Source organism: Alligator mississippiensis, chromosome 2, assembly GCF_030867095.1.
Source record: "Alligator mississippiensis isolate rAllMis1 chromosome 2, rAllMis1, whole genome shotgun sequence".
Classification (NCBI taxonomy): Eukaryota; Metazoa; Chordata; order Crocodylia; family Alligatoridae; genus Alligator; species Alligator mississippiensis.
This window is the reverse complement of record NC_081825.1, coordinates 285,643,340-285,669,303: the sequence shown is the minus strand read 5'-3', so window position 1 is coordinate 285,669,303 and position 25,964 is coordinate 285,643,340. Positions and strand designations below refer to the sequence as shown.

Genomic DNA, 25,964 nt, shown 5'->3' with positions numbered 1-25,964 from the left:
GAAAGATGACAGAAGCCAGACTCTCAGCCATGTCCCCCCATCCCCCAGCAATATTCTGATTTTGATGGCACTGGTGCACATGCAGAGTTTCTCTCAGAGTCAGTGGAGTTACTCTGCAGCTACACATCACTGTCATCGAGCAGAAGCTGAGCCAGAGGATCTGTTATGGAAAAACTCTCCAACCTATGTCCTCCTCCATGTGACAGCACAGGGTCTGTGCTGGGTGTGAGGAACCAGAAGGTACCTGAACCCAGGTACCTGTCCCTCTGTGATCTGGCCATTCTACAGTACGGCTTGAAGACCTTGCCCCACTGCCTTCTCCTTCAGTGTTTCTGCTCAAAACTGTGGCTGGCGATCCAGGCATTTCTGTGTCCACTGGTCTCCAGGCTGCCAGACAGCATAATTCAGGACTCACACGTGTCAAATAGAGGAGGGAGGAAGTGGCTGACCTCAGTGTAAAAATACTACAACCTAGTCTATCTCTGCACTTCCTATCCGCAACCCATGCCCCTTTCTTTACATCTGGGGAAACTCAGAACCAGAAAGGTTAGGTAATTTATACATGGTCACCCACTGGCAAATGCAGGACTCCCAATTCCAATTAATTGCTCTAACCACTAACCCACCATGCCTGTAGCAAACACTGCACAGAGCCACAGGACAGTTGTGAGAGGTGCCATGTACCCAAGTCTGCAAACTGTGACTGGTCCTTCATTATGTGTAACCATTCAGTATGTACAGAGAGGGGAAGCTGGATGTGACCGGGAATAAGGGAAACTGTAATGGTCCAGATGGGAAATAGGGACTTCCTGCCAGCCAGCTGAACCCAGAACTCATGTCTGTGAGCTCCTGCAGCTGAGTTCCTGTTGGAGGTCAGAAGCCAGGGCTACAGACAGCTCCTGCACACCCTGCCTTCCAGTCACACTGGTCTCACATGGAGGTACACACTCTGACCTCACTGGCATATCATTCATGCCAGTATGCTATAAACAATATGACAAAGCTGAGTCGCATATGAGCGAGGTTTCCTGGTATCTATTTTAACAACATACTCACAACCTCTCTCCAAAGAGACTAGCTTACCAGAGTCAGGAAGGCGTGAAGAAGTCTGTTCCGATACTGCCCAATGTCAAACTGTGGAGTGTACTCCAGTGAAATAGTGGCTCCTGCAGTTCAAAGGGAAAAAGACAAGACAGAACACACGCAGGCTCATTGATTTTGTACTTGCTGGGACACCTCTCCTTGCAGGTGGGGTACTGTGGCTTAAGCAGCTTGGATCGATGTGCTTTCCACATTCAATCAAGATACAGATTGCTACAAGAGTCACCAACAATTCTTCAGCCCTGTTGGATCATCTGGTATAATTCTAGCACCCCAGAAAGGGGAATACTGACAGTGATTTGCTAAAAAGCTTGCAGAAGGAAACTTTCCTAGTCTTTTACAGTTTAAAAATCCAAAATGGTTCGTTCCTATTAGAGTTTTTTTCATCCCTTATGAACTATCCCCTAGTTCTCAAAGGCGGGGGGCGGCCTTGAAAACTCATAGGTGTTTGTAAAGCACTTGGAGATCTTTCACTTTAAAGCATAAGCAAAGGGCAAATTCAATTCCCTCCGTCGATGGAACTATATTAATTGATATACATTTTTTCCTTGAAAAGCACAAGCCAAAGTTTCTGAAGTATGAAGTTCTATTAATTGCTTTAAAGGGTTTTGCTCCTATGAACAGCTTTGAGAAACATATGTTGCTGCCTTAATGAATTTAGCATGATGGTGATTATAACTGTGTACAAAAAAACTCCCATTAACCTCCCAGGTAGATTAGCAGATAAGCACCCATATGTAGAGGAAATTTTGCCAATCCGTTAGGTACATTTTCATTTTAAGTGAAATTTAGCCTAGGTCGTAAAGATGACATTTATTAAAGAAATAAAGTGCATTTGCCTTGGGTAGTTTCCATTAGTGTCAACCCCGATGCCAAAATAGAACAAGGTCCTCTCAGCTTGAACTCACTCAATAGTTTATGACAACCCAATATAATAAACCAGACAGAAGAATTCATAAAAATGAGAGACACCGGGCCATGATCCAGGATAGAGTTTGAGTGTTAGCGGTGTAGAGGCATAAACGTCATTCGGCACGCTGGGTAATTCAGGCTTCAGAAATGGGCACAAACCCATCATAACCGTGTTGGAAACATTTGGGCTTGATTTGAACTTGCTGCTCCATGGCCCTGACACTGACTTCCTTAAAAAAGTGCCTAGCACCAGTGTTAGTCCTGCAAATTCATGTTTAGCCTTTTAAACAAAAGCAAATGAATATGGGCTGTGGCTGGATTCCCACCCCAGCTCCCACTAAAGTCAGAAGGCAGGCCTCAACTACCAGCTTTATCCCCTCACTTCCATGATTAGTTAGTATGTATGTCGTGCTGGTAAGATGTCAAGGCACTAACAAGGGCGCTAAGCGTGGCTGCCCTATGTCTTGATCATCCTGCAGGCTCATGCTCCCATCCTGTCAGTTGCTGTGGGTAAACCCTGAGCAAAAATCCACTGGAGACCTTGCCTGAAAGGGGATATTGGCATTACCAGGCCCTAAAATGCACTGCTTTCCACATTTCTTTCAATCTCACTTCCTAGGGAGGGCGGGGGTGATGGGGAGGAGTAGGGAGAAAGTGTGATGCAAAATCTGGGACCATTCAGTCAGTGACTACTCATGACCCTAAGCCAAAGCAGTCAAGGGCTTGCCAAGCTAAAGCAAAGCAAAACGAAGCAAAAGCAATCAGGCACACGGGGTTTCAAGTCTGGATGGACCAAATTCTACCACAACTATTGCACTATTGGAAGCTGCCGAGTCAGGAGACCACTAACAGCAACTGTTACACACTTTGATATTTAAAAAAGAAATAAAGTGAAAGGAATAACATGGGATGCTTAAGATATCTGAGGAAAAAATGTAGAGCCTCAATAAGTGAAGTAAGGGTTATGCCTCATCTTGGAGAAACTCCACCCCCAGGGAGTCCTGAATGCAGCGCAGTGAATGCAGTGTAACTAATAAGAGTTTTTCCATTGGCTTCCCTGGACTCTGGATCAGGCCCTAAATTGGTGCACACAAGTCTCCATGTCACGCTCAGTCTCCCCAACCTTCCCGTCTCTGAGACCCGCTGCCAGTACAGCTGTAGGATAAAGAGCCAGCCAAGGCCTGCCTTCCCCCAGGGCTGAGCACCACCACTCAAGGCCTGGTGCTGAGGCAGCGGGTATTACGAAAAGCAAGGAGGCCAGACAGCCTATGAGCCTAACTCGGCACTCACCACATATTGTACAGCAATGCCCCACCGGCTGCAGGGGGTTCTTACACTCAAGCGCTGGGCACCGATCCCCGGAGTCACCAAGCAAAGCTGCACAGATCTGCTGATGTTCCTTAAGTAAAAGCATAAAGTAAATTACTCTGACCCCAGGCTGCCTGGGGACCTGCTTCAGCTCCATTTTTTATTCAGTTTGGCAAACAGAAAAGAGATTGCAGAGCCCCGCATAAGCTCAGTGCCTCGTGCCTGCAGCTCGAGGCCACCCATGCAGCCCCCAGGAGATATTACTAATAAGGAGTTTCCAGGCAGCAGGTAAAGGCTTGTCAAACAGCAGCGGGAGAACTCACCTCGGCATTCCCACAGTCACAGCCGGATTTGTCTGCACACCTGTCGTTCATCACCTGGAAGGTCCCGTTGCCATGAAACTGCAGCTTGGCAGAGCTGCTTTGCATGTACTCAGCAAGGGCTTCATTGCTGGCGAACTTCTAAATCCCCGACCAGAGAAATTTAAAAAAATATTAGCCTTTCCTGAAAGCAGGGAACACTGGTGTGAAACTTCACTAAGCATCAGGTGAGCAGCAAGGCAGCACAGGCTTTGCACATACAGAAGGAGGAACTTAAGTATCATAACCTTGCCCTTTCCCTCCCAGGCCACCTGCAAAGGAAAATCACCAGGATCATCCCTATCTCCCCAGGCTGATAGGGCCTGAGGAGGGCCTGAAAGTGTTTCCCAAATTAAAGAAACAGTAAAAAATAGTGGCTTTTTACTTGAGAACCATCAGGACCCTGATGCTTGGTTTTCCTCTCTTTCCTGGAGGTCTCCTTGGAAGACCAAAGAATTACACTGGAAGATTTAACCATCTTAAACTGCAGGGATGGGGCTCTTGAATCATTAACAGAGGGACTTTTCCCATCCAATTACTGGGCCTTTCAGTAATATAGTTGTTAGCAAAAACTCAGTCAGCCTTTTAGTCTGATTGAAAATCCCAGCCGCTCTCAGGTTTTCCACTCATCCATACAGCCTTCCAAGGTAAGATTTGTGTGAGACCAGGAGAGGGTCTGCCACGAAAAACAGGTGAGACAAGCTCCAAGGCAAAAGACAAGAGGAAAACAAATCTTTATGCCCCATGTAGGATGAGGAGCACACAGGAGCGCAGAGGACATGAACTGTTTTTTTCCTTATCTTATCAACCCTCAAAAATATGGGTACAGTCAGCAAAATGGCATCTTTTCTTCCTCTGCATATTGCCTCCTTATATGAAGTTCATGAATGAGGTAGCCTGAGATAGCAGGAAATTGGGCTTGATGACCTGGGGTGCTCCTTCCAGGTATGCTCCCACAAGCCTGCTCTCTTTGGAGACAAAATAGAAGTTTTGTCATTGATGTCGGAAGTGCCAGCCTGGTCTGTTCAATACCTCTTTGGTCCTGTCAATACAATACTGGGAAACAAATGAAACTCTCCTCTATGTGCTCTTACATTATGTGAGCTCAGTTTGAATGCTGTCTTATCTATGCTGCTTCCTAACAGTGGTTGGTCCCAGTCTGGACACAGCCAAACCGGGGAAACTTATCTAGAATATTAAAAAACAACACAACAACAACACTGCTTTGGTCCCTCCTCCATGCCGAGCAGCCAAATAATGTTAGAAACAGCAATAGAAAGTGATTTATTTTACTGTTTCTAAGGATCCCAATGCATGACATTTCTTCAGCCTTAATGAGCAAGTCAGTAGAGCCTTGTCTGTGCCAGGAGTAATGAGTCTGGAAGGGACAAAAGGTGAGAAGGCCACTAGGTAATTTCCACAAAGCCACTAGCCTGATTCTGGTCAGGGCTTTTCTTCAGCACAGCACTGTGACACCTAGGTCCAACCCTCAAGACAACACAGACACCCAGACACTGGGTGCATCTACACAAGACGCTTACTGCGGAGTTGCCTAAATTAACTCCACAGTAAAGCATCACTCTCTACATGAGCGGTGCTATTAGGCCCGAGTAAACGAATTAACTCCGCCACAGGATAGTGCTGCCCGACACAAGTATTATTCTACAGCAAAGCTATTTACTCTGCCACAATGCATGTGTAGATGGTGACCGGGGCTGACTGGGGTACAAGAGTGCTACATGGTGGGGCTGCCTGCCGGTTTGCCCCACGCTGTAGCTCCCTCATGCCCCAGCCAGCCCCTCCGCAGCATGTTGAGTTGGGCAGGACCAGCCCCAGGCTGGCAAGCTGACTCCCCGGATCCCCTGCCAGCCAGGACTGCACCACCCCAGCTCAGTGTGCTGCAGTCTCAGGTGCATGTGTAAACACTGGGCCCAGGAGCAATAAGCTCCAGTGCAAACTGTGCCCAAGTTTATTGTGTTGCCTTAACATTCACATGTAGCAGCTCCTACTGTGTCCAAACCCACAGGAATTCATGGGTGTGCCTATCCCAGGCCACAAGTCTACCTAGACAGCAAGCTCCTTGCTCTGCATTTGTAACCTGGACCCAGACATGAGATCCTTCACACTGCTGTGATAGAAACAGTTCCTGAGCCACCCAGGCATATCTCCCTCTTCATGAAACAGCCAATACTCACTGTTTCAGGGACCACAGGCTTTAACACCTGGGGCTATCCAAGAACCTAACCACCCACTAAGCTAGTGTGGTGAACGCACACCAATTTTTTAGCCAACAGCAAATCAGGAAATGATGCCGGAGGTTCCCAAACTCTGACAGATTGTGCACCACCAATTTAAAATGACACAGCCTTAAGTACTGCCAGCAAATTTTTGTCATATGAAGTAATTATAATAAATCTATTTACATGCACCACTGACTGGTTGCCTGTGTACTACTGGTGGTACCCATACCACAGATTGGGAACCACTGATATAGGCACCTTTGACTTCCCATCCTGAAGGACCAGGTACCCATTTACATCTGGGTCAACTGGGAGCAGCCTCTGACATGAGCCCAGAACAGGGCTTGACCTTAAGCCTCCAGAGTCAGAAGAAGATGCCTTAACCACTCGGCCATCACACCACTCTCAGCAGCTGGATCTGATCTTTTCCCTTTGGATTCAGACATGGTCAGGACATAGCATAGCACAGCAGGTTCTGAGGTGGTACGCTCAGTTTTACATACCCAAATTTCCATGCACAGAACACCTCTGATTGGGACACAAGAGATGGTGCCATACTAAAAGCAATTTACCTCCAGATCAGGACTGGACAGTAAGGAGATGAGGGGACATGGAAACTCAACCCCCCAAACAACATGAACTCCTGTTCTAATCAACCAGAGCTGCCTCTGATAGATACCCAAGAGCCTCTTTCTCTTGCACTTTAATAACCCCTGTCTGACTTGTGACATAAAAAAACTCTCACTGTATACAGCTGACCTGAGAAATTGTCTTTGCATGGCCCTGGGGTGTGGACGGCAGGGTAACGGGGAGTGTTTCAATCACTTAGGCTGCACAATTCTGTCCACTTTGCATTCAAACATCTGATTTTTTTCTCAGATGCATAAGCTAAAACAGGTTTGCAACTCTAGAAGCCAAGGTTAAAGGCCTTTGGGAAATCTGGCCCCACAGGGTGCTAATGTCAAGCTCACGCCTGGTACTGAGCAAGCTGTTGTAACTGAGCTGCACTAACCCGCCTAGCATGTGTCACTGCACTTTCTGTTCTCATGACCTACTTTTCAGGCTCTGAAATGGAGGGGGTGATGTGTTTGATTTCTCAGTTCTTCTGCGTTACCTGGCCCATTATCGAGATACTTTGGAGATGAATCATTTGCTCTGACGAGTCGATGTTTACTCGGAAGGAGGTTTCAGGTTGAAAGATAACATCATCATGCTGGCACGGGACACGTTCTTCATCCACTGAGAAGAGGTATTTGCCTTGCTCTAGGTCCTCCAAGGAGAAGGCAGCATGCCACAGTGCCGGGTCATGCCACTTGTACTCCTCAGCATCCGTGAACGTGACTTCTGACCCTGGGAAAAAGGACAAGGAGACTAAAGTGCACATTGACCTGGATGGTATTCTCCCTGCCTGATGCACTGCTTTTTTTGATTCTCAAATAGATCTGAGTTGTGGGAGTGCTGGATCTGAAGTGACAGAGCTAATAGCATAGAGCAGGATATAAAATGTGTTCTCTAATCATCCTGCTCTTGATAGCATCAGCAGTCGCTTCCTGGAGACTGGCCAATGCCTTGCAAAATCAGATGCTTAGGGCTTAGATATTCCATGTTCCAAGACTACAGTTTACCACAGAATCCACCTCTAGCAGCAGAATTGTGCTCAAGTCTCAGCTTTTGCTCTGCTTTGCTTTTCTTTCCCCCCCGCCAAGTTTTGTTTCTAGCTTTCTGAGCTGGGGAGAAAGGCTCCAAACAATTAACTGAATGCAAATAGGTCTAATAATAGCATTCTGAGTCCCCCGATAGTCTGAAAAAGAGCTGAGGGGTCCAAACAGCCTCCTTCATCACAGTGGGCGAGTTAACGCTAAAACCTACAAATGACAACTGATGTAACATTAACTATTTCATTGCTGAACACTGTTGATGGCAACTTAAGGCAAGAATGCTTATCTCACAGTCCCAGACTGCCTCCTGCATCTCCCCAGACACTGACTTTAATATCAAGACAAAAAAAAAAATGGTAGAGCTATTCACTGACTGTGTTATTTATGTTCATATTTAATTAATCACAACTCATTTTATTTTAAATGAAGCTGACATGGAATTTACAGTTGGCTTCACAGGTACTCTACACACGCCAAAGACAACGCTGAGACTAGGTCTCATGCAAAATGGACGAGGTCTGGGATGCAATTAATTATACAGATTGAATCGCAGCTGCACACAGCAATTCTAAATGAGCCAAAAGTGAGATCTTTCCTCAATTTCTATCCAGAGAAAAGTGTCAATGAATTTTTGACCAGGTCTTCAGAGTATGGCCCCTTCAAGTTTCTAAACACTTTGAAAGCAGCAGTTCTAAGCACAACATGGCTGCATCCTCTGTTCCACAGCAGTGACAGAGGAGTCCCATGAGCTGTGCTTTTGGAAGCTGGACTTCACTTCCCCTTGTTTTCTTGCATCTGAATTAAAAGTCACATTAGAATGAAAGTAGTTTCGACTTTTAAATCTGAAATAAAAATCCACTTAAACGACTCAGACTGAGAAAGGAGCATGAGACTGGGTCTGTTGCTAGCCCTTGCCCAAGAGAAATGGTGCAGTAGAGTCCACAGGCAATTCCAAACTTCATCTGAGTATGAAGATGATTTGGGAACAAGCCATACTTTATTAATGAACTGAGGAGTAGCTGGGCAGTTCTGCACCCTGAGCAGCAGCAATGCAACGGGCAGCAGCAGTCGCTGGTTGCTCCAATTCCCACTGGTACCAGGGTGGCAGCAACTGCAGCTTTTATTTCTATCCCCTGTCAAGTCAGCACTGGGGGCTGATACCCCACTCCTCCCCACCCCCCAGTTACACAAGTATTATTATTATTATTATTGTTGTTGTTGTTGTTGTTGGAAATATTTGCACAAATCCTTAATGGGCCAGATTCCAAATTCCTCCAACTGGTTGGGGTTCAGATCAATAATCACAGTGCCCTGTATACAATTCAGGGACAACCTTTTGTTAAAAGTATGAGGGTGACAAGAATGGGGACTTTGATTCAGTTCAGTGTATAATAGCCAGGCCAAAACACAACACAAGCAATATTTACTTTTCTTTCCCATTACTACAAAGTCTTCCTGGTAATATTTTCTTTCAGAAGGCAAGTGAGCTAGCTGGAAACTTCTAATAGAAAGGAGGACAACACAGGAAAGGCGGATATTAAAAAAGGAAAGAAGAGTTATTATTTCATTTGATTTTGAGGTAGAATAATTAAAGGCCCGCCTCATAAAAAGTCTTTGCGCTGAATTTGCATGACATTTACAGCTGCTTGTGCAAGTGTAGTGGGCACACCATACCTGTGTCACATCCTGGGTCTAAGCTGCCATCAAAAGCTTCAAATCCAGCACCAGATGCCATAATGAATTCTCCATTCAGAGGAAGGTACTAAATAAAGGGATTCAAAGTGTTATCGCCACGTTCAACTGCCAGCCAGCCATGCTTGTAATCAAATAGCAATGCTAATGATCATCTATAACACTTGCCATCTCCAAACCGCTCTGAAAAAGTATGATCTCTCCCTTTTTAAAGCTGAAGACATTAAGATCTGGAGCCACGTATTTATTTCATGTTGTGGTAACAAGATAAAAAAAGAAAAGGTAAAGTGTGAAGGAAGGCAAGAATAAGGACAAGTTTTTAAAAAAAGACATCCTTTATAAATTGTGCCTATATTGAACAAGACTGCACAATTATTGTCTGTATCTGATGGGGGGAATGCTGGATCATTCCCTATTTGCAGCAATGGAGTGGGCTGACCACTGGGAAAGGTCAGACCTATTCCTACAGCAGCTTCTACCAACACCGAACAAGTCCCCCATTGGGCGCAACCTTGACAGAGGAGTGTGGGTCAAACTGAACAGATTGAGATCTGGATGAAGAAGCTTCAGAACGACACTGTACAAGATGAACATCTTGGGCAGCCCCCTCTGTGAATGCGGTGCCCAGCAAACAGCACAGCACTTAATCGAAATCTGCATTCTTTACAAATACCCAGATGGGGCAGATGAAATCTGCACAGTGAATGATAACACCAGGCAGTGGCTCATAGATTTGGAAGCTGCTATCTGATGCCATTCAAAAGAGAGAGAGAGCCTACCATTTACTGAGTGCTTTGATATGGAAGGAGCTAGTTTCACAAACTATAAAGCAAATATCTGACCCCCATGTCTCATCTTGTCTGATACAAGCCAGCCTCAGCTCTCACTGGACTAACTAGGCCTGTGGTGGTTCTTTTGTACTGTTTAGGATACAGCTATGGAGACTGCGATTATTGTTCTGGCTTCTGCTTGGGGCTATAAACACCTTCCCTGTTTGGTACAAAACTGTACAATTCCTTCTCTTCCTGAGCTTGGCTATGTCTACATTCAGAGTAGCCTTGACTAAGACATTGCTGGTCAGTTATTATAACAGTAGTATTTGCATTGCTTAGGCCAGGGTTGGGCTAAGCAATGCAAATTTTATCCAGCCCATGGGGCCCCTACAAAATTTAGAAAATTAATATTCATCTGCCCTTGGTTACTGTCAAAAATGACAGGAACCAAGGGCAGTAGGACCCAGGGGAAGCCTGGCAGGCTCCCACAACAGCAGGGCTTGCCTGGCCCCGTCCCCCCCAGATGGAAGCGCCAGCAGGGGCTTCTGGCCTAGGACCACATGGCTGCCCCGCGTACGGGGGAAGGAGGGGGGGAGGGTGGGGGAGGACCCCGGGCAAGGAAGGAGCCTGGGGAAAAGTGGCCCCGGGAAAAGCTGAGCGCAGGCGGGGGGAAAGTGGCCCCTCGCCCACCCCATGCCTGGTGCCCCACATGGGGCTGCTTGTGCCTGCTCCAGACAGCCCCGTGGGCTGTGAGTGGCTGCAGCAGGGAAAGCCGGCCACTGGGCAGGGGAGGGGGCACTTTTCCCTGTGCTCAGCTTTTCCCCAGGCTCCTTCCCAGCGCAGAGGAAAGCAGTCTCTCGCCCGCCCCGTGGCCAGCACCCTGCGTTGCAGCTGCTCGCAGTGCACATGGTGCTGTCTGGAGCAGGCACAGGCAGCCCCAGACGGACTGCGAGTGGCTGTAGTGTGGGGCGCTGGGCACGGGGCAGGTGAGGAGCCGCTTTCCCCAGCCCCGCTCAGCACCACCTTCTAACTCAGCACCATACCGGCTCCAGGCTCACCAGTCAGGGCTGCGCGTGGTGACAGCAGCTTGCCGCACTGGGCAGTGGTTGCCACCACTGCCTCTGGGCTGCCTAGCATGCGAGCTCCAGGCAGGCAACAGCAGCCAACACTGCCCGGTGTGGCAAGTGGGGGCGCTGCAGCTGCTGCCGCTGACGGGCAAGCCCAGAGCCGCCTTGGAGCCCAGGCTGGCAGCGGGGCCGGGTTACAAGCTGGTGCTGGGCGCAGGGAAAAGTAGCCCCTCACTTGCTCCATGGCCAGTGTCCCGCACTGTAGGTGCTTGCAGCCCATGTGGGGCTGCCTGTGCCTGCTCCAGACAGCCCCGCATGGGCTGCGAGCACCTGCAACAGGGAGCGCTGGCCATGGGGCGGGCAAGGAACTGCTTTTCCCCGCACTCAGCAACAGCTTCTTCCCTGCCACCGAGCAGGGGGTCACGGCTGTGCGCTGCCCCCCACCTGTACCACAGGGCTGGGAGGCACTGGGAGTGAGTGGGCAGGGAGTCAGTGGGAGTACAGGACCCACACCAGTGCCAGTGGGGCCCAGAGCAGGGCGGCAGGAACGCGGGGTCCCAGCGGGCAGGGGCTCTATGGAGCCAGGCCAGCTCCCCCCTCTCCCTGCTGGTGCAGCCCAGCTCAGCTCCACAGACCCCTGCCAGCCTGTGCCCTGCTTTGGGCCCCACCGGTGCTGGCCCTGGGACATTGGTCCCAAGATGGTGACCAGGGGTCGGGGCACATGTCAAGGGGCAGGTCTACCCAGGAGGCCCTCGACAGCCTGCCAAAACTGGGTAAGTGGCCCTCCACCTGAAATAACCGCCCGCCCCTGGCTTAGGCTATTCAAAGCTAACCCCCAAATTATAAGAAGGATAAATCCTGAGAGCTCAACTGATGCAAACCCCTGACAACTACTTACTGTGGGCTTGATACTGGTGTGTCCACTCTAATAAGCCAGTCTAGGATACACTTCAAAAAAATGTCTGCAAGGGTCTAGTCTAGGACATACTTCAAAAAAAATGTCTGAGACAAGTGACTCATCTGTAATCCATTATTTATTCAACAGATTTCACCTCATTTTCTAATCACAACTTACCCAAGAACAGGCTGGGTTTTTCCCTGATGTGCTGATGTTCTCAGGAGTGGGTCATTTCTGGTGCTTTTGTTCACTACTCTACACTACTGATTCTTATCTCTCACTCACTGTAGTATCTGACTCAGTGTAGTGGATGACACCATATCTATCACATGTTGTTTGTTCTTGCACAGGGAGAGGCTTGTTTGATTGGGTTGGTGGGGGGTTGTTTTTTGTTTGCTTGTTTTTTAAATGTATATGTACATGCACATACCTAGATATCAGGTTGTAGAAGGCACTTGGTGGGGGTGGGGGTGGAAGGCAATGGGGTCTGTGATGGGTTCCTGTGATCCAAGGTTCCTGGGAGAGTTCACTGCACAACCCTTGAGAAATGTATCTTCTGAACAGACAAGTTTCCTCCGGTTGCTCTGGGCTGACAACAGACTAGTTGTGAACCCTCTGACTGCCTGTACTGAGCAACGCGACTGAAAAGGCTTTAGAATGGATGTGATCTTTTCAGCGAAGTCAGATGCCAGCTCCTCCCAGCACTTGGTGCCTGGTTTTGACAGGGGTCGTAGGCATGCAAGACTCTCACTGCCGTTTCTGATGGCCTCCAGACCTGTAGTACAACTTTAACATAGACCAGTGATTCTCAGCCAGGATGCCATGTGATACTGTATAATATTAGCACTGTTAGGTGTGTAAACTCCTAAACAGGACTCACAAGATAAACCAGAGAGTCTAAATAGGAATCCAGAGTGTCAAAAAATGTTCTGCCCTGGCATAGTTTTTCTGAGCTCTTTGCAACAGAAGAATTGCTCTATAAATTTTCCGTAGTCAAAAAAATGAGTGAAAACTAGGAACTGACATTTACTGACATTATCTGATGCTCTGAAGAGTGGCTGATTTCCATTGCCCCTACCCTGTGATTAGGCATCTGTATTTAGAGCTCCTTGAATACTCCATAACATGGGCGACTGGTGCCTCCTGAGTCGGGGGGGCATCTGCAGAGGCTGGCAGCATTGGTTGCGGAAACAGGGTTGGCGAGCACCTGCAGAAGCTGCTGCCAGCATCAGCGGCGGGGGACGGCCCTGTCAGGGGGAGCATGTGCCCCCTCTACCAGTCACCTATGCTCCTTAATATTCACTAAGAATCTACTGAACATTCCCGCCCAAAGGCTTGTTTGCTCAAACGTTCATATATTTGGTACAAAAATGGCACAGATACAGCCTTTAAACAAATATGTACCTCTGTTTGTTTTGCAGTGTTTGTCCAACTCCAGTAAACATGACAGAACTCTGCCAGCCATTTGTGCATTCATTATGCTCAAGGAAAGCCTGGCAAGAACTCACTGCTGGGCACAGAGGTTGAAAGCAAGCAGCAGCCTTTCAGATCCAAGCAGCTTGGAGAGGTCAGGGTTGAGCTGCTCGGCATGCTGCATATCAAGTGGGAGTCAGGTGTTCTGTATACACAGGCATGCAAGCACAAAGGCCGGACCAAAGATCTCCAAACCCCTCTTCCCACTGGGGCTTTGAGGTGGGGTTCTCAGCACCTGACCTGATGATGATGTAGTGCCCCCAGTGTGGGAGTGACTCTGTAATACTTGCCCTTGTCCGTAAGTGCTAAATAACATAGGCTAGAGTGTGCAAAGCCTTGGAGAGGGAGGCATCCAGACCCATGGAAGATGGGGTATATCAGGGTGTAATGCACGTTTCCCCATTCATTTGCTACCTCAGTTTGATTCCTGGTACAAGCAGACAGCATGAGAGCTGCCCAATAATGATGAAAAACCTCGTCCTGAAAATAAAAGGGGTGCAGAAGAGCTGCCTTAAGGAACCATGTACTCTGCAAGCTGGGCTGTGGAAGGCAAAAGGCAATCCTTCTTTCCCCATATCTTACCATTAGCATCACAATCTCTGCTGATTATATGCTCTCTCTATCTCAGTCTCACACACACACACACACACACACACACACACACACACACACACAATGTCAGGAGCTGTGACCCTGATCCTGCAAACTCGTTCTTGCTTAATGTTGATCACGGTTAGTCCCAGGGAAGCCAATGGAGCTACTCACAGGCTTGAAGTAAAGCACATGCCCAAGCGCTTATGGGACTGAGGCTGAAGCAAGATGCCCATTACAAAAAGCAACTTTGAAATGCATGAATCAAGCAAAGTGGGGCTTTTCTCATTACAAATATATTTCACAATTTGTGCTGAGTAGGAAGAACTATTCACTGAAGATCACTGCAGAGGACAAGCTGGGAGCTTCACTTGAGAGAATAGGCTTCTGCACTATGGCGTGTGGTACAGAAACTGCATATAGACCAGGCTACTTTCCAAGTACATCTTGAGCTGAGCCGTGACATACGTGCCAAAGAATGAGCGCCAAAAAAACTGGTGATTTCATCTGCCTTCCTCTGCTCCTGCCAGCCAGCGTGCTGGGGCCATCTATACACCAAGACAGTTTGGCTCTCATTACTAATTTTTCTTCTCTGAGATTGTAAAGTGTCTTATCTTTTGGACTTTTATTAGTAAAAATGTGTGACAACTGAAACCTGTTTCTGATTTTTTCAAATGCCAGTGTCAATTAGAAAATGATTGCACACATCGTTTTAAACTGACCTCTGCAATGTTTGTGACAAGTATAGCAGCACTGTGCTAGCACCTTAAAAGCAAGAACTCAAGCAGGCTAGAAACTGTTCAGAAATGAAAATGAAATCAACTCAGATGTCTTGAGGAATGTAGAAAATACCAGCACCTGGGAAGGTGAAAAATTACCCTATATAGGTTTCTTTCCCTTTTAATAATTGAAGGTACTAATCATAAGCCAAGAATGGGGATATGCCTTTTGGAGTGTATGACTTTCAACCAGACAGTGTCACTTTAAAGGTCTGTCTGATTAACGAGGGTGACTGTGCGTTGATCAGTCCCAGCCGTGTGACTGGCATGTCATAATCATCAGTGCAGAAAAAATGCTACACTTCCCTTTTGTCACCCCAGAGAACAAAGCTCATAATGACAACTGCCTATTCCAGCCACTGGATTTTAATTCACTGAGCTAAGCCATTATCTTTTTTTTTTTTTTTTTGCTCTGCGTAGTGTGTGCAAATTTTCCCTTTTTTGTAACGCAATGACTGCACCAAAGCACCCGGCTCCGCAGTGCTACAGGCACATGTGTGAGATCAGCAAGGAGCTTGTTAGCAGTCAAGGCTATGCACCGATTTGTGATAGATTTCCTACTCCCAGCGTCAAGAAGTACAGGGGGCTTTTTGGCTGACAGTGGTGGGTGGGGGCTGTATCTGGCAATCAGCAGCAGAGACCACCAGAGGTTTCTGCCCACTCAGTCACTGAGTGAATGTCTCAGCTAAATCACAGCTGTGATTAAAGTTTAGAAAAAGGCAGATTTTAGTAGCATCCCATTAAGCCTTTACCTCTCTGCAAATCTGTCCCCGTGTGCGTTTGGCAGTTCTTGCCTCCAGGTGGCAGCAACCTGCCAAAACTGGTTGCACACTGGCAGACATCAGAGCCTGGGGACAACAGATACAGCTAATCCCTTATTCAGCTGGTGATGCATGGGAATGGGAAATTCAGGGATTCTAGGGAGTTTTCTCGTATCCTGTGGGTGCTGACTGGGTGTCTAGAAACCAGCCTATAATCCAAAATGAGTCAGTGCGTGAGATAGGTTTGAGCCACTGGGTTGCAGCAGGAAGAGAAAAGGTCCAAGTCACCCATAGGTAAATCCCTTCTATTTCTCTGGACTTTTGCCAGGGATTTATTCATCTCAAGGGGGGAGGGGGGGGGGGTTCTGCTTATATAGAACCTGTGCCTTGATTCTTGGGTTGGCTCCAGACCCCCTGAGCCTTATCTGCTGGTACTATTCATACCAGCCCTACAGCCCCCATCCTAGAGCGCCCTCTCTCTTCTTGCCTGTTAAATCTGGATAGATATCTGGCTGGGGTATTATGATCCCAGCACGGGTTCCTGCCCAGGGCAGGGGATCAGACTTGATGATCTCTTCAGGTTCCTTCAGACCCTAGAAACTATGAAACTATGAAATTGGCTGCCTATTCAAGAACCAGCTTTACCAAGGACCTCAGCACTCACCAGGCTGGACTCTGGACAAGCTAGATGCTTACTTTAGCCTGTACCTGAGAGCAGAGTCTGTCAGGAAAGCTGCCCTTTCCTGTTACATGAAGGGATGCGTGGGCACTTTTCCCTCAGTCTTTGGAGACCACGTAGGCTGTACATCCTCTGCGAGTCCACAGAAAAGATGAATCTCAAAGTCACAGCTAGACCATGTCTCCCATGCTTCGGAGCACACTTTCTGGGGCAGAAGAAGAGAAAAAGCCTCCGGTTTTTCTCTTGGTTTATAATATGTAGCAATAATATAGGAAGTTACATCTTCAAAGATATGCACAGCATGGCTCCCTCCTTCAACATCAGGGCTAGGGACAAACACATAAACCAGTGTAAGTGATCAGAAACTGGTTTAAACCTGTAAGAGAACAGATGTTCAGTACACATAAACCAGTTTGAAAATGGCTGAAACTGGTTTGAGCTAAACCTGGTTGAATGTGGTATCAGACTTAACTGATTTTGGTCAAACTGGTGTATGCAATGTCTGTCTCAGACCCCTTGCTGGTTTAAATTAAATCAGAATCCTCCAGCATCCCAGTTGCTTTGCAAGTCTGAGGGTGGGGGGCTCTGCTCTTCACTGCAGCCCACCGGAGTTGGCCTCTCCCCTCTGCTCCCTGGCTGGAGCTCCGGACAAGACTACAGGCATCTACCTGGCTTCCTCCTGCTCCCCACCACTCCCACACTCCCTTCTGAAGCAGGGATCCCCACTCCCCTCTGCCTTACACAGACACCTCTCAGCATTAGCTAGCAGACCACACGCTGGCTATGGTCCATACTGTGAGAGACAGGACAAAGGCAGAATCAACAGGTAGCTGGTAATGTCCATCTGTTGCTTTCTTAATGAGCTGATAAACACTGAGTTAGGGGTGATAAACACTATGTTATCAATTCCCTGCTGAGCTGCTCAGGAGCGGAGGGGAACCCCTCCCTTATCAGAGCCTCCTGCCAGGGCCTGGCCCATGACCCCCCTCAGCTCAGCACTGTGGAAAGGAGGGGAGGGCTGCTCTAGCACCAGCGTCTAGCCTGAGCCACTGCTCCTCTAGACTCCTCCTGCCTACTAGGAGGCAACTCCCTCCACAGTGTATCAGCGGTGCTGCTCCCACTGGCCACAGGTGGTCATTAAAAAAAGTGTCTCTGGCAGGTCTGATCCTCAGCTTATGTCAACCAGCACAGCAACATTGGCTTTGGTAAAATAATACTTTGATTTACAGCAGTTGAGCCATGGTGGTTCCTGTGTCTAGAGAGAGGTACTTAGCCATGTTAATCTAAAATTAGGCAAAAGGCAGGGTAGAGATGCCCCTTACAGACTAAATAAGCAAGATATATAGACAGCATAAGCTTTCATGAACTCAAGCTTATGTTATCAGATGCTGTGTTCCTGTGTCTGCCAGAGGAATGAGCTCAGCACTTAAAGCCCCTTGTATAGCAGTGAATAAATGATTAAAAGACCTTGGGAAAGCTTGAAACAGTTCTAACCCTTAAGAAAATCTTAGCCTGACCATTCCCAGATTACATCGTTCTTTCAGGAATTCAAGGAGAGACAGTGTGGCGGCAGGTAGAAGAACCAGAACTGTTAAGAGAAGCTAATGTGGTGGTGGATGAGAGAGAGCAGGCGGTGAAATGAGAATGCCTCCTGCTCTTCCATCTGTACCTCATCCTGAGGAGACCAGGAATGGCCTGGTTCCCTTTTACCCTCAACTGCTGTGTATCAGCACACATTCTTGCCTGAGCCTGCCATAATTATCACTGATCACCTTAGCTGACATGTCCAGAAAAGATGAAACATGCCCCTTGGAGAAACTAGAAGGATACTTTTCAGGGAAGCCATTCAGTGATGGGCCTCTTTGAAAACCCTCTACCCTGGCTCCCACAGCTGGAGCAGTTGCAGTACAAAACCCCTCTTGAAATCTCCATAGGGCCTTGGCTGGCTGAACACCTGGGTGAAGTCTTAGCCCCACTAGTGTTAATAGCAAAGCTCCTGCAGCCTCCTGCCTATCCCCCCGGTAGCTCATGTGGTGTGTGACCACGGCAACTACATGCACCTGATCTCATTTGATGGCAAAATCTAAGCAGTCCTGGGCCTGGCCAGTGCTATAAAGGAAGGCCGCGTTGGACTCCCAGGTATTGTAGATGTGAGGACTTGGGGGTCAAACCCTGGCAAATGGTGCACCACAGAAGCCGACTGAGTGGGAGGCTTCCTTTGGCCCCATCCCTGCTGAATGGGAATAAAGGGAGGGGGAGATAATGCAACCAAAAATACCCATCTTGCCCCCAGGCACCTGGCTGTTATAGTGTTGTAATATGCCCATTTCCCCATAAGAGTGCTGGGACATTATTAATCTATCATTAGGTACATTGAGTTGAAATGTATAAGCTGGTCACCAGAGATGAAAGACATCCCCAAAGAATTGCCTGGCTACATCCATTGCCTGGCTATACCCAGGCAGGCAGTCCTAATTGTGCAGATTAAGCGGAGCATGTCAAAGGCAATAATAAATGCAGAGTATGCATTTTAATACAGCGTAATGGCCTTTACCGATCAAGAGGAATGGGCATGGCCTGTCAGGTCCTGTACAGCTGACAAGGCACATGCCACACTGGACAGCACTTGGGCTCAGCTCCCATCCCTGTTCGAGATCTACAGGCAAGCTAGGGAAAAAGCTCCTTCCCCAAACAATTGCTCTTTCCTCCCCCCAGACAAAGCTCTTCAGCTTTTAGACACCCCGTATCCCAGACACCTCAGCTCAGCCTCTCACAGGCATTTGGGCACCTGACTCCCATAGGTTTCAGTGAGAGTGAAGTGCCTCAGTATCTTTAACAGCAGGGTCTTAGTGCTGCAACACCACCACCACAGGATGCCCCAAGGATGTAGGCCTCTATCTGATACCTGTCAGATTCGAGCAGCAGGTCCTGGCACAAAAAGGGCACAGAAGGCCTGGGACTCATGCACTCTGTGAGCAATGCTACTTGTGAGCAATGCTACTTGTGCCTTGAGATGAGACAACAGGCAAGGCCCACTGCAGTGAGCAACTGGTCCCTTGTGAGCTCACTACTCTGCTCAGAGAAGGCAGAGCTATGGAAGGGAGGGTTTGCAGAAGAAACCAGCCTGCCAAAGGAGAGCTGGGTTTTAGCATAATCCTCAGCATGCTAATGAGATGCTTAGCTCCCTGTTCCTCTCTCAAGCCATTCTCCTCCTGCAAGGCAGGAGTGGCTGCCAGCAGGGCAGCAGCACTCTCGTTAGTGCAGGATCAGGTTCACCTCCTGTGTCTGCTCATCACTTTTTACCTGGTGTTTATAGACCCGACCCTCTGCACCTGCTCCAGGCAGGGTCAGGTCTACACAAGTTCTGGCACCTGAATCCAGAACCCCAGGTGCTGAGAGACAGAGCTGGACATGTTAGTCTGTAGTCAGGCAGAAGGCAGGTAGGTCTGCACTTCACAGACTAACTCAGTTAGCAATATAAATAGCATAAGCTTCTACACAGCCAAAAATCTCAGGTTTCCCAAACATCACTACTTAGAACTTGAAAATTAAACACTGGCTCTGCCAGAGCCAGGCTAGGCAGCCCAGCCTGCAGCCAGCCAGAAGTCTGGGCCAGTGCAATGCAAATGCCTCCTCCCAGCTCTGCTGAAACAGTTTAGTCTTTACCCACAGCCTCCCCTGTGATTCCGGTTGTGTCAAAATGGTCTGGTGATTTTGTGATGGGAACCAAAGTCCAAACACATTTTTGTCTGGTTGGAACAAATGGGAGCTACTCAGACCTGACTTCCTACAGCAGCAGCTCTGTTGAAACTGTGTAAAGTCCAGCTATGCTATACCACCACTTTGTGGCTGTCACTTCCTGTTTTCTACCAAATGCCTCGGGATTCTGCTCCAGACCCCTCCAAAGAGCAGCAGGGCTCTGTTTCCCTTATAAGCTTCCAGCCTCTCACACTGCCTGGCTTCCTGCAAGCTAAGCACTTATTTGGCCCCCATCCCCATAGTATCTGAGAGTCTCACGTATCTCTTCACAGCACCCCTGTAAGATAGGAAAATACTGCTATCCCCATTTCACAGAGGGGAAAAATGAGGCACTTAGACCTAGACCTTGATCCAGTGACAGGCTTGGGCACCAAAGGCAGTGGGATTTAGGCACCTAAGTCCAAAACTGCCACCTTGAAAACCTCTGTGCAGCTACCCCTGGAAATGCCTGAACCCCACAAGTCTCACTTTGACTTCTAGGTTCCCCAGGGGTTTAGCGTGGCACCTCTATGCAAACCAGAACTCCCTCAGTCTTGGCAGGGCTCAGCAGGTTAGCAAGTAGTTCAAGCCTCAGTCTAACTGGGATCCTACCTAGGTCCCCTGGGGGGTTTCCTCCAGTTCTCATCCCCAGAACACCAGCAGCACTGGGCTGCCTGCAAAGTGTTTTACTGACCATTACCTCCATGGCCACAAGGGATCCCTTCTTGTTATACAGTAGTCTAGTAGTTAAAACACTCGCTCAGGAAGTGGCAGGCTCACTTCCCAGGCTCTTCCAGCCTGAGACAGGGGTAACATCCATATCTCCCACCATCACTAGAACGCCCCAGTGATCTGAGTACTGGTACAGGCATTCTCCAGCTTCCTGTTGAAGCTGGGATGAGTTGCAAAGAAAGAATTAAATATGCATTGCAATAGAAAGGGTGGGGGGGAGAGGGAGCGAGAGAGCACACATGTGCATGTCAGCAAGAGCAGAGAGCATGTGCAGGAAAGATCACAACACTGTACCCTTGTAGTTAGAGCATTCATCTGGGAATAAGAAGTCCTGGTTTCTGGGCCCTGCTTCCAGGGATCTTTCTGAATCTCCTATTAAAATACAGCAGATCAAGAGCTATCTGGCCATGGTGCAGCCAGAGGGACTCTATAGACTAGAAACTTGGGCAATGAGAAGAAAGGCTGAAAGGGCATGGAAACAAAAAGAGACAAAGATGCTAAAGTGGATACTGAGTGTTTCATAGGGAGAGGGACACAGAAAATGCCTTAAGGCATGTCCTGCATAGTGAAAAGGAAATCTAATGAGATGTGTGATAGAAATAACAAGTGGCAAGAATGAAATGTTGAGATTCAAGAATGTAGTCGGGAAAGATATGAATGAACTGGGGGTCAGAACAGATGATATCACTGACCAAAATCATGGAAAAGGAAGATGCAAGTTACTGGCCCTACAGCTGAGTGGGACAAAGGGCTGAAATGTGAGAGACTATCAGATAACATACCAAAGGAGCCCCATGAGCAAAGACTGGAGCACAGGATGCTCCCTCTCAGATACATGGCCAAACCACCAGGATGGTGGCTAGAAGAAAAAACAGAGGGAAACAGCACCTGTGCTCACCCCAACAGAGGCACCAACAGAGCCTCTGGATCCCACTTACAGGTTAGGCATTGTTGGACCTCAGGCCTGTATTGGATCTGGCCCTGTGTGGCTTGGCTGAGGCATTGCAGGAAGTCTGGCAAAGCAGGAAACTGAACCACCTTTTTCCTCGTACGGGAGAATGCCCACACTGCACGGACATCCTTCCTGGCCTGTTGCATCGCAAGCACAGAAAGGCGCCTCTCCAAGCACAGCTTGGTGAAGCCTTTCATTTGAAAAGTGCTGTGACCAGCCTCATACCCAGGTGCAGTCATGAGTGTCTTGGGATGCCACTCTCTGTAACTCACGCTTGGGTGTGGTGGCAAGGACTGTCAGTGACAAGCTCTCAAGGGGCTAGATGCCCGGGGGGAGGGGGGGTCCCCAGAGGTTGCCCATTTTAAGGGCCAGAGAATTGCATTACTAGGGCTGTTAAACAAAAGGGTCATACTCCTTAGACAAAATGGGAGAAGGCCTCACTCCTTTGAAGTAAAGGGGAGTTTTGCCACTGGCTTTTCACCCAGAGACTTGACATTAACATTTATAAAAAAAAATCCAAAAAAACGCAGATCCCAACCAGCCCTCTGAGGGAGCAACCCAACTTACAGAGACCTTAAAAGGTTACCTGAGGTGACAGAACAAGATAGTGGCAGGAATGAGAATGCCAGCCTCCTGTCCTGCAGCCTAGCTCCCCCTCCTCGCACTGCCGAGGGAAAATCCCCAGAATAAATGCTGACGTCTATTCTCCTTGATTCAGACACTGTCCGCTGGGTACCCGAGGCTTGAAGCTGCTGCACTAAATTGTGCATCACTCTTGATACCAGGGAAGCATACCTGCAAATGCACAACATGCCCAGCCAAATCCTTCCCTGTCATTTATACTTACACAGCCTGACAGCAGAGCTGGATTGTGGCCAAGAGCTGAAGTGATGTTCTTTTGCCAGAAGCACTGCTGCTAACTGATGTATTGATCACAGTAGGTTCCTACGCAGAGGCAAGATGGGGTTTAAAACACAAATGTCAGCAACGTGTCTATGGGTTTTTGGTTGCCAGTGGCAAAATCACCATGCTCAGAATTGGCGAGAGCAGAAACAGGGCCCTGCACAGAATGGGGAGACAGTGGGATTGTGTAAGTGTTTCCCACCTGTAAACTGGAGACCGTGGGAGTAACCTGCTTCCATAACATCACCATGTGAAAAGCACTTTGTACTAGTCATTATTATGGTCTATCCTGCAGTAGTGCTCAGGAGCAGCCCGTGTCACAGAGTAACTCTCTATTGTGCTGGGTGCTGTACAAAAGACAGAACAAGTGGACAGTTCATGTCCAAGAAAAGGTACAATCTATGTACCAGACAAAAGACAGCGAGTGGAAAGGTAAGGCAGAAAACAGAAACAATGAGACAAATATCAGTCAGCATCATAGGCAGTGGTCTCAGCACAGCAGCTGCCTAATCATTATTAAGTCTTCAGAAGGCATCATGGCCACATGTATAAGTGCTAGGAATTATTTTCTTACATAACATAATAAGTATTCACAATAACAAGACAAACAGACACTGTTCCTATTATTTATTACCTTAATGTACTTTGGATATGATGGCTTATGTTCTGATGTCAACCTGAGAAAGCACTTCAGGTGGGGACAGGTCTGTCCTGGGCTTCATTTTATTCAATATTTTCATTAATGATTTCGTTAGTGGAAACTGGTAGAATTCATCATAAAAAAATACAATCAACAAGCACATGGATAAATCAGGTATGCCAAGGCAGACTCACCCTGGCTTCTGTAAGGGGAAAATCACAGCTCACCATTCTGCTGGAGCTCTCCAACAGTCTTAATAAGCATATGGACAAGGAGGATCCAGTCAATCTAGTATATTTGGATTTTCAAAAAGCCTCTGACATGGTCCTTCAGAAAAGGGACCGAAAGAAACCAAGCTGTCTTGGGATCAAAGGGAAGGTCCTCCCATGGGTTGAAAACTGGCCTAAAAATAGGAAGCAAAGGCTAGCACTAAATGGTCATTTTTCAGAATGAAGGAGAGTAAAGACCAGGATCATCCAGGGCCCTGTGCCGTTCAACATATTCATAAATGATCTGAACAAGGAAGTAACCAATGAAGTAGCACAGTTGCCTCACAATACAAAATTATATTGAATGATCAAACCCCAAGCTAATGGTGAAGCATTAAAGAAAGATATCTCTTCACAGAGTGAGTAGGCATCAAAGAGAGAAATTAAATTCAACATGGACATAGGCAAAGTAAAATACATGCAGAAAAACCACCCTAACTATAAATACCCCTTGATGGGCTCCATATATACCATTACCCTCAGATAAGACACAAGAGCCATTATGGATAGTTTTCTATACACAATCAGCTCAGCATTATTATATGCTACTACAGGGCTGTCCAACTGGTGGCCCTCAGGCCACATGCAGCCCATGAGAGGTTAAATTGCAGCCTCTGGGATGCCACCCAGCCACCTCTTGCCCCACGGCTCTAGCTTCAGAAGCAGTCTACAGACTTCCTCTTCCTCTGGCTTCCCCTTCCCTTCCCGAGGGGCTGGGGTGGTGCAACATGGCACAGCCTTCAGTGCTGGGGGAGTCCATGGCCCAGGGCCTGCGAGAGGGGAGGTGCAATGGCGGGGAGAAGGGGCACCTGAGCATGAGTTACAGCAGAGGGCGCCAGGTACACAGTGCAGCAAGGTACCATGCAGTGTGCAGCCCTGGGGCCCACAATCCACAATGGTGTAGCCCTCACCAGTGCACCCCATGGAACGTGCAGCCCCCAGCCACTTAGAAGATGGACAGCCCTGTGCTACTATCTAAATCCATGATACACCCACATCTTGAATACTGCTTGCAGTTCTGGCCTCCCCAACCCAAAAAGGATGCAGCAGAACTAAAAAAGGTACAGAGAATGGCAGCAAAGCTGATCAGATTCTGGAATGGCTTCCATATGGCGACATACCGAAAAGACTAGGGCCTTTCAGCTTTGAAGAGAGACAAATGAGATGAGCTATGTTTGAGACCTTGGAAAAAGTGAATCGAAGTCAAGTCAAAGATGGACCTGACCCTAGTGGCTTGTTAGCCTGGCATGGTTACAACACACCAGTTTCTGCAATCAGCACCACGCAAAGGAGCTATGTGGCTAACATCACATCTGGCTACTTTTTTAACTCCCCTGTCCAAACAACCAAGTACCCATTTACATCTAGGTCGACTGAGGGTAGCCCTGAGCTCAAGTCCACAGCAAGGCTTGAACACACTCCTTCGGACTTGTGACAAAACTGCTTACCCATGCCACCACCCCTACTAAAGAAAAGCAAAGGGAGCTACTAGTCACTAGATCTCATAAGGCAAGAACTTGGAGACTCCCAACAGAAACATTAGGCAAAAGGAAACAAACACAAGGAAATACTTTTTTTTTTGCATAATGCATGACTAACTGGTGAAACTCTGTGTCATAGGATGGAGTGGAGGCAGATGGTAAAGCCAGGGTCAGAAAGGGATAAGACAGACGCATGGAGGAGAGGTCCGTGTGGGGCCATTAATCACAGCAGTCAGATATGAAACCACAGGTTCAGGACATCCTTAACACCATGACTGCTGGTAACCTGGAGGATATGACAGAGTATGGCACCTTCTACTCATGCCCTCTCACTCATACTCTTCCTCTAAAGCAGTGATGGTAAACCTTTTGATAGGACTGCTGCAATTCAAGGCGTGCTTCCCTGAGTGCCACTGTGAACCCCCTTCCCTATGCAAATTACGGCTCTGCCTTCTGCTCCCTGCCTGCCCTGTTCTGCTTCCTGCCCTGAAGTCCCTGCCTAATCTGCTGTTCTGCTTCCTGCCCTATCTGCCACTGTTCCCTGCTGTCTCCTAAATCTGCTGCATGCCACATACAAAGACTGCCCATGCCACCTGTGTCACGTATGTCACAGGTTGGCCACCTCTGCTTTAAAGCATCTGCTTCTTTTCACTGACAAAATGACAAAATATTGGCTAGGTGGGCCCTTGGACCAATAAGTTCTTGCTAGGGAAGACATTTCTAAAATCTACATGACGCCAAGCTGGGAGGGGTTGAAAACATTTTAGAGGCTAGCAGAATAATTCAAAATGATTGGGACAAACTGAGAAGAACCAAAATCAACAAAATGAAATGCAGCAAAAGAAAGTGTGAAGTGCTACACTTAGGAAGGAGACTACAATGCAAAATGGGGAATAGCCAGGTAGTGAGCAGTACAGACCTAGAGTGGGGTTAGAGTGGTACAAAGGAGCAGGGCATG

General features: G+C 47.9%; 1 protein-coding gene across 1 annotated transcript in view; it reads right to left on the bottom strand.

Moving 5' to 3' along the window:
- The window catches only part of AMN (amnion associated transmembrane protein), a 53,734-nt gene that overhangs the window by 6,520 nt on the left and 21,250 nt on the right, over positions 1-25,964 (bottom strand). Inside the window, exons 4-8 of the mRNA XM_006276258.3 lie at positions 9,253-9,340; positions 7,035-7,270; positions 3,645-3,782; positions 3,304-3,412; positions 1,084-1,166 (exon numbers count right to left, since the gene is read on the bottom strand). Of these exons, the coding sequence (XP_006276320.1) occupies positions 1,084-1,166; positions 3,304-3,412; positions 3,645-3,782; positions 7,035-7,270; positions 9,253-9,340 (654 nt within the window). The remainder of the gene's footprint in view (positions 1-1,083; positions 1,167-3,303; positions 3,413-3,644; positions 3,783-7,034; positions 7,271-9,252; positions 9,341-25,964) is intronic.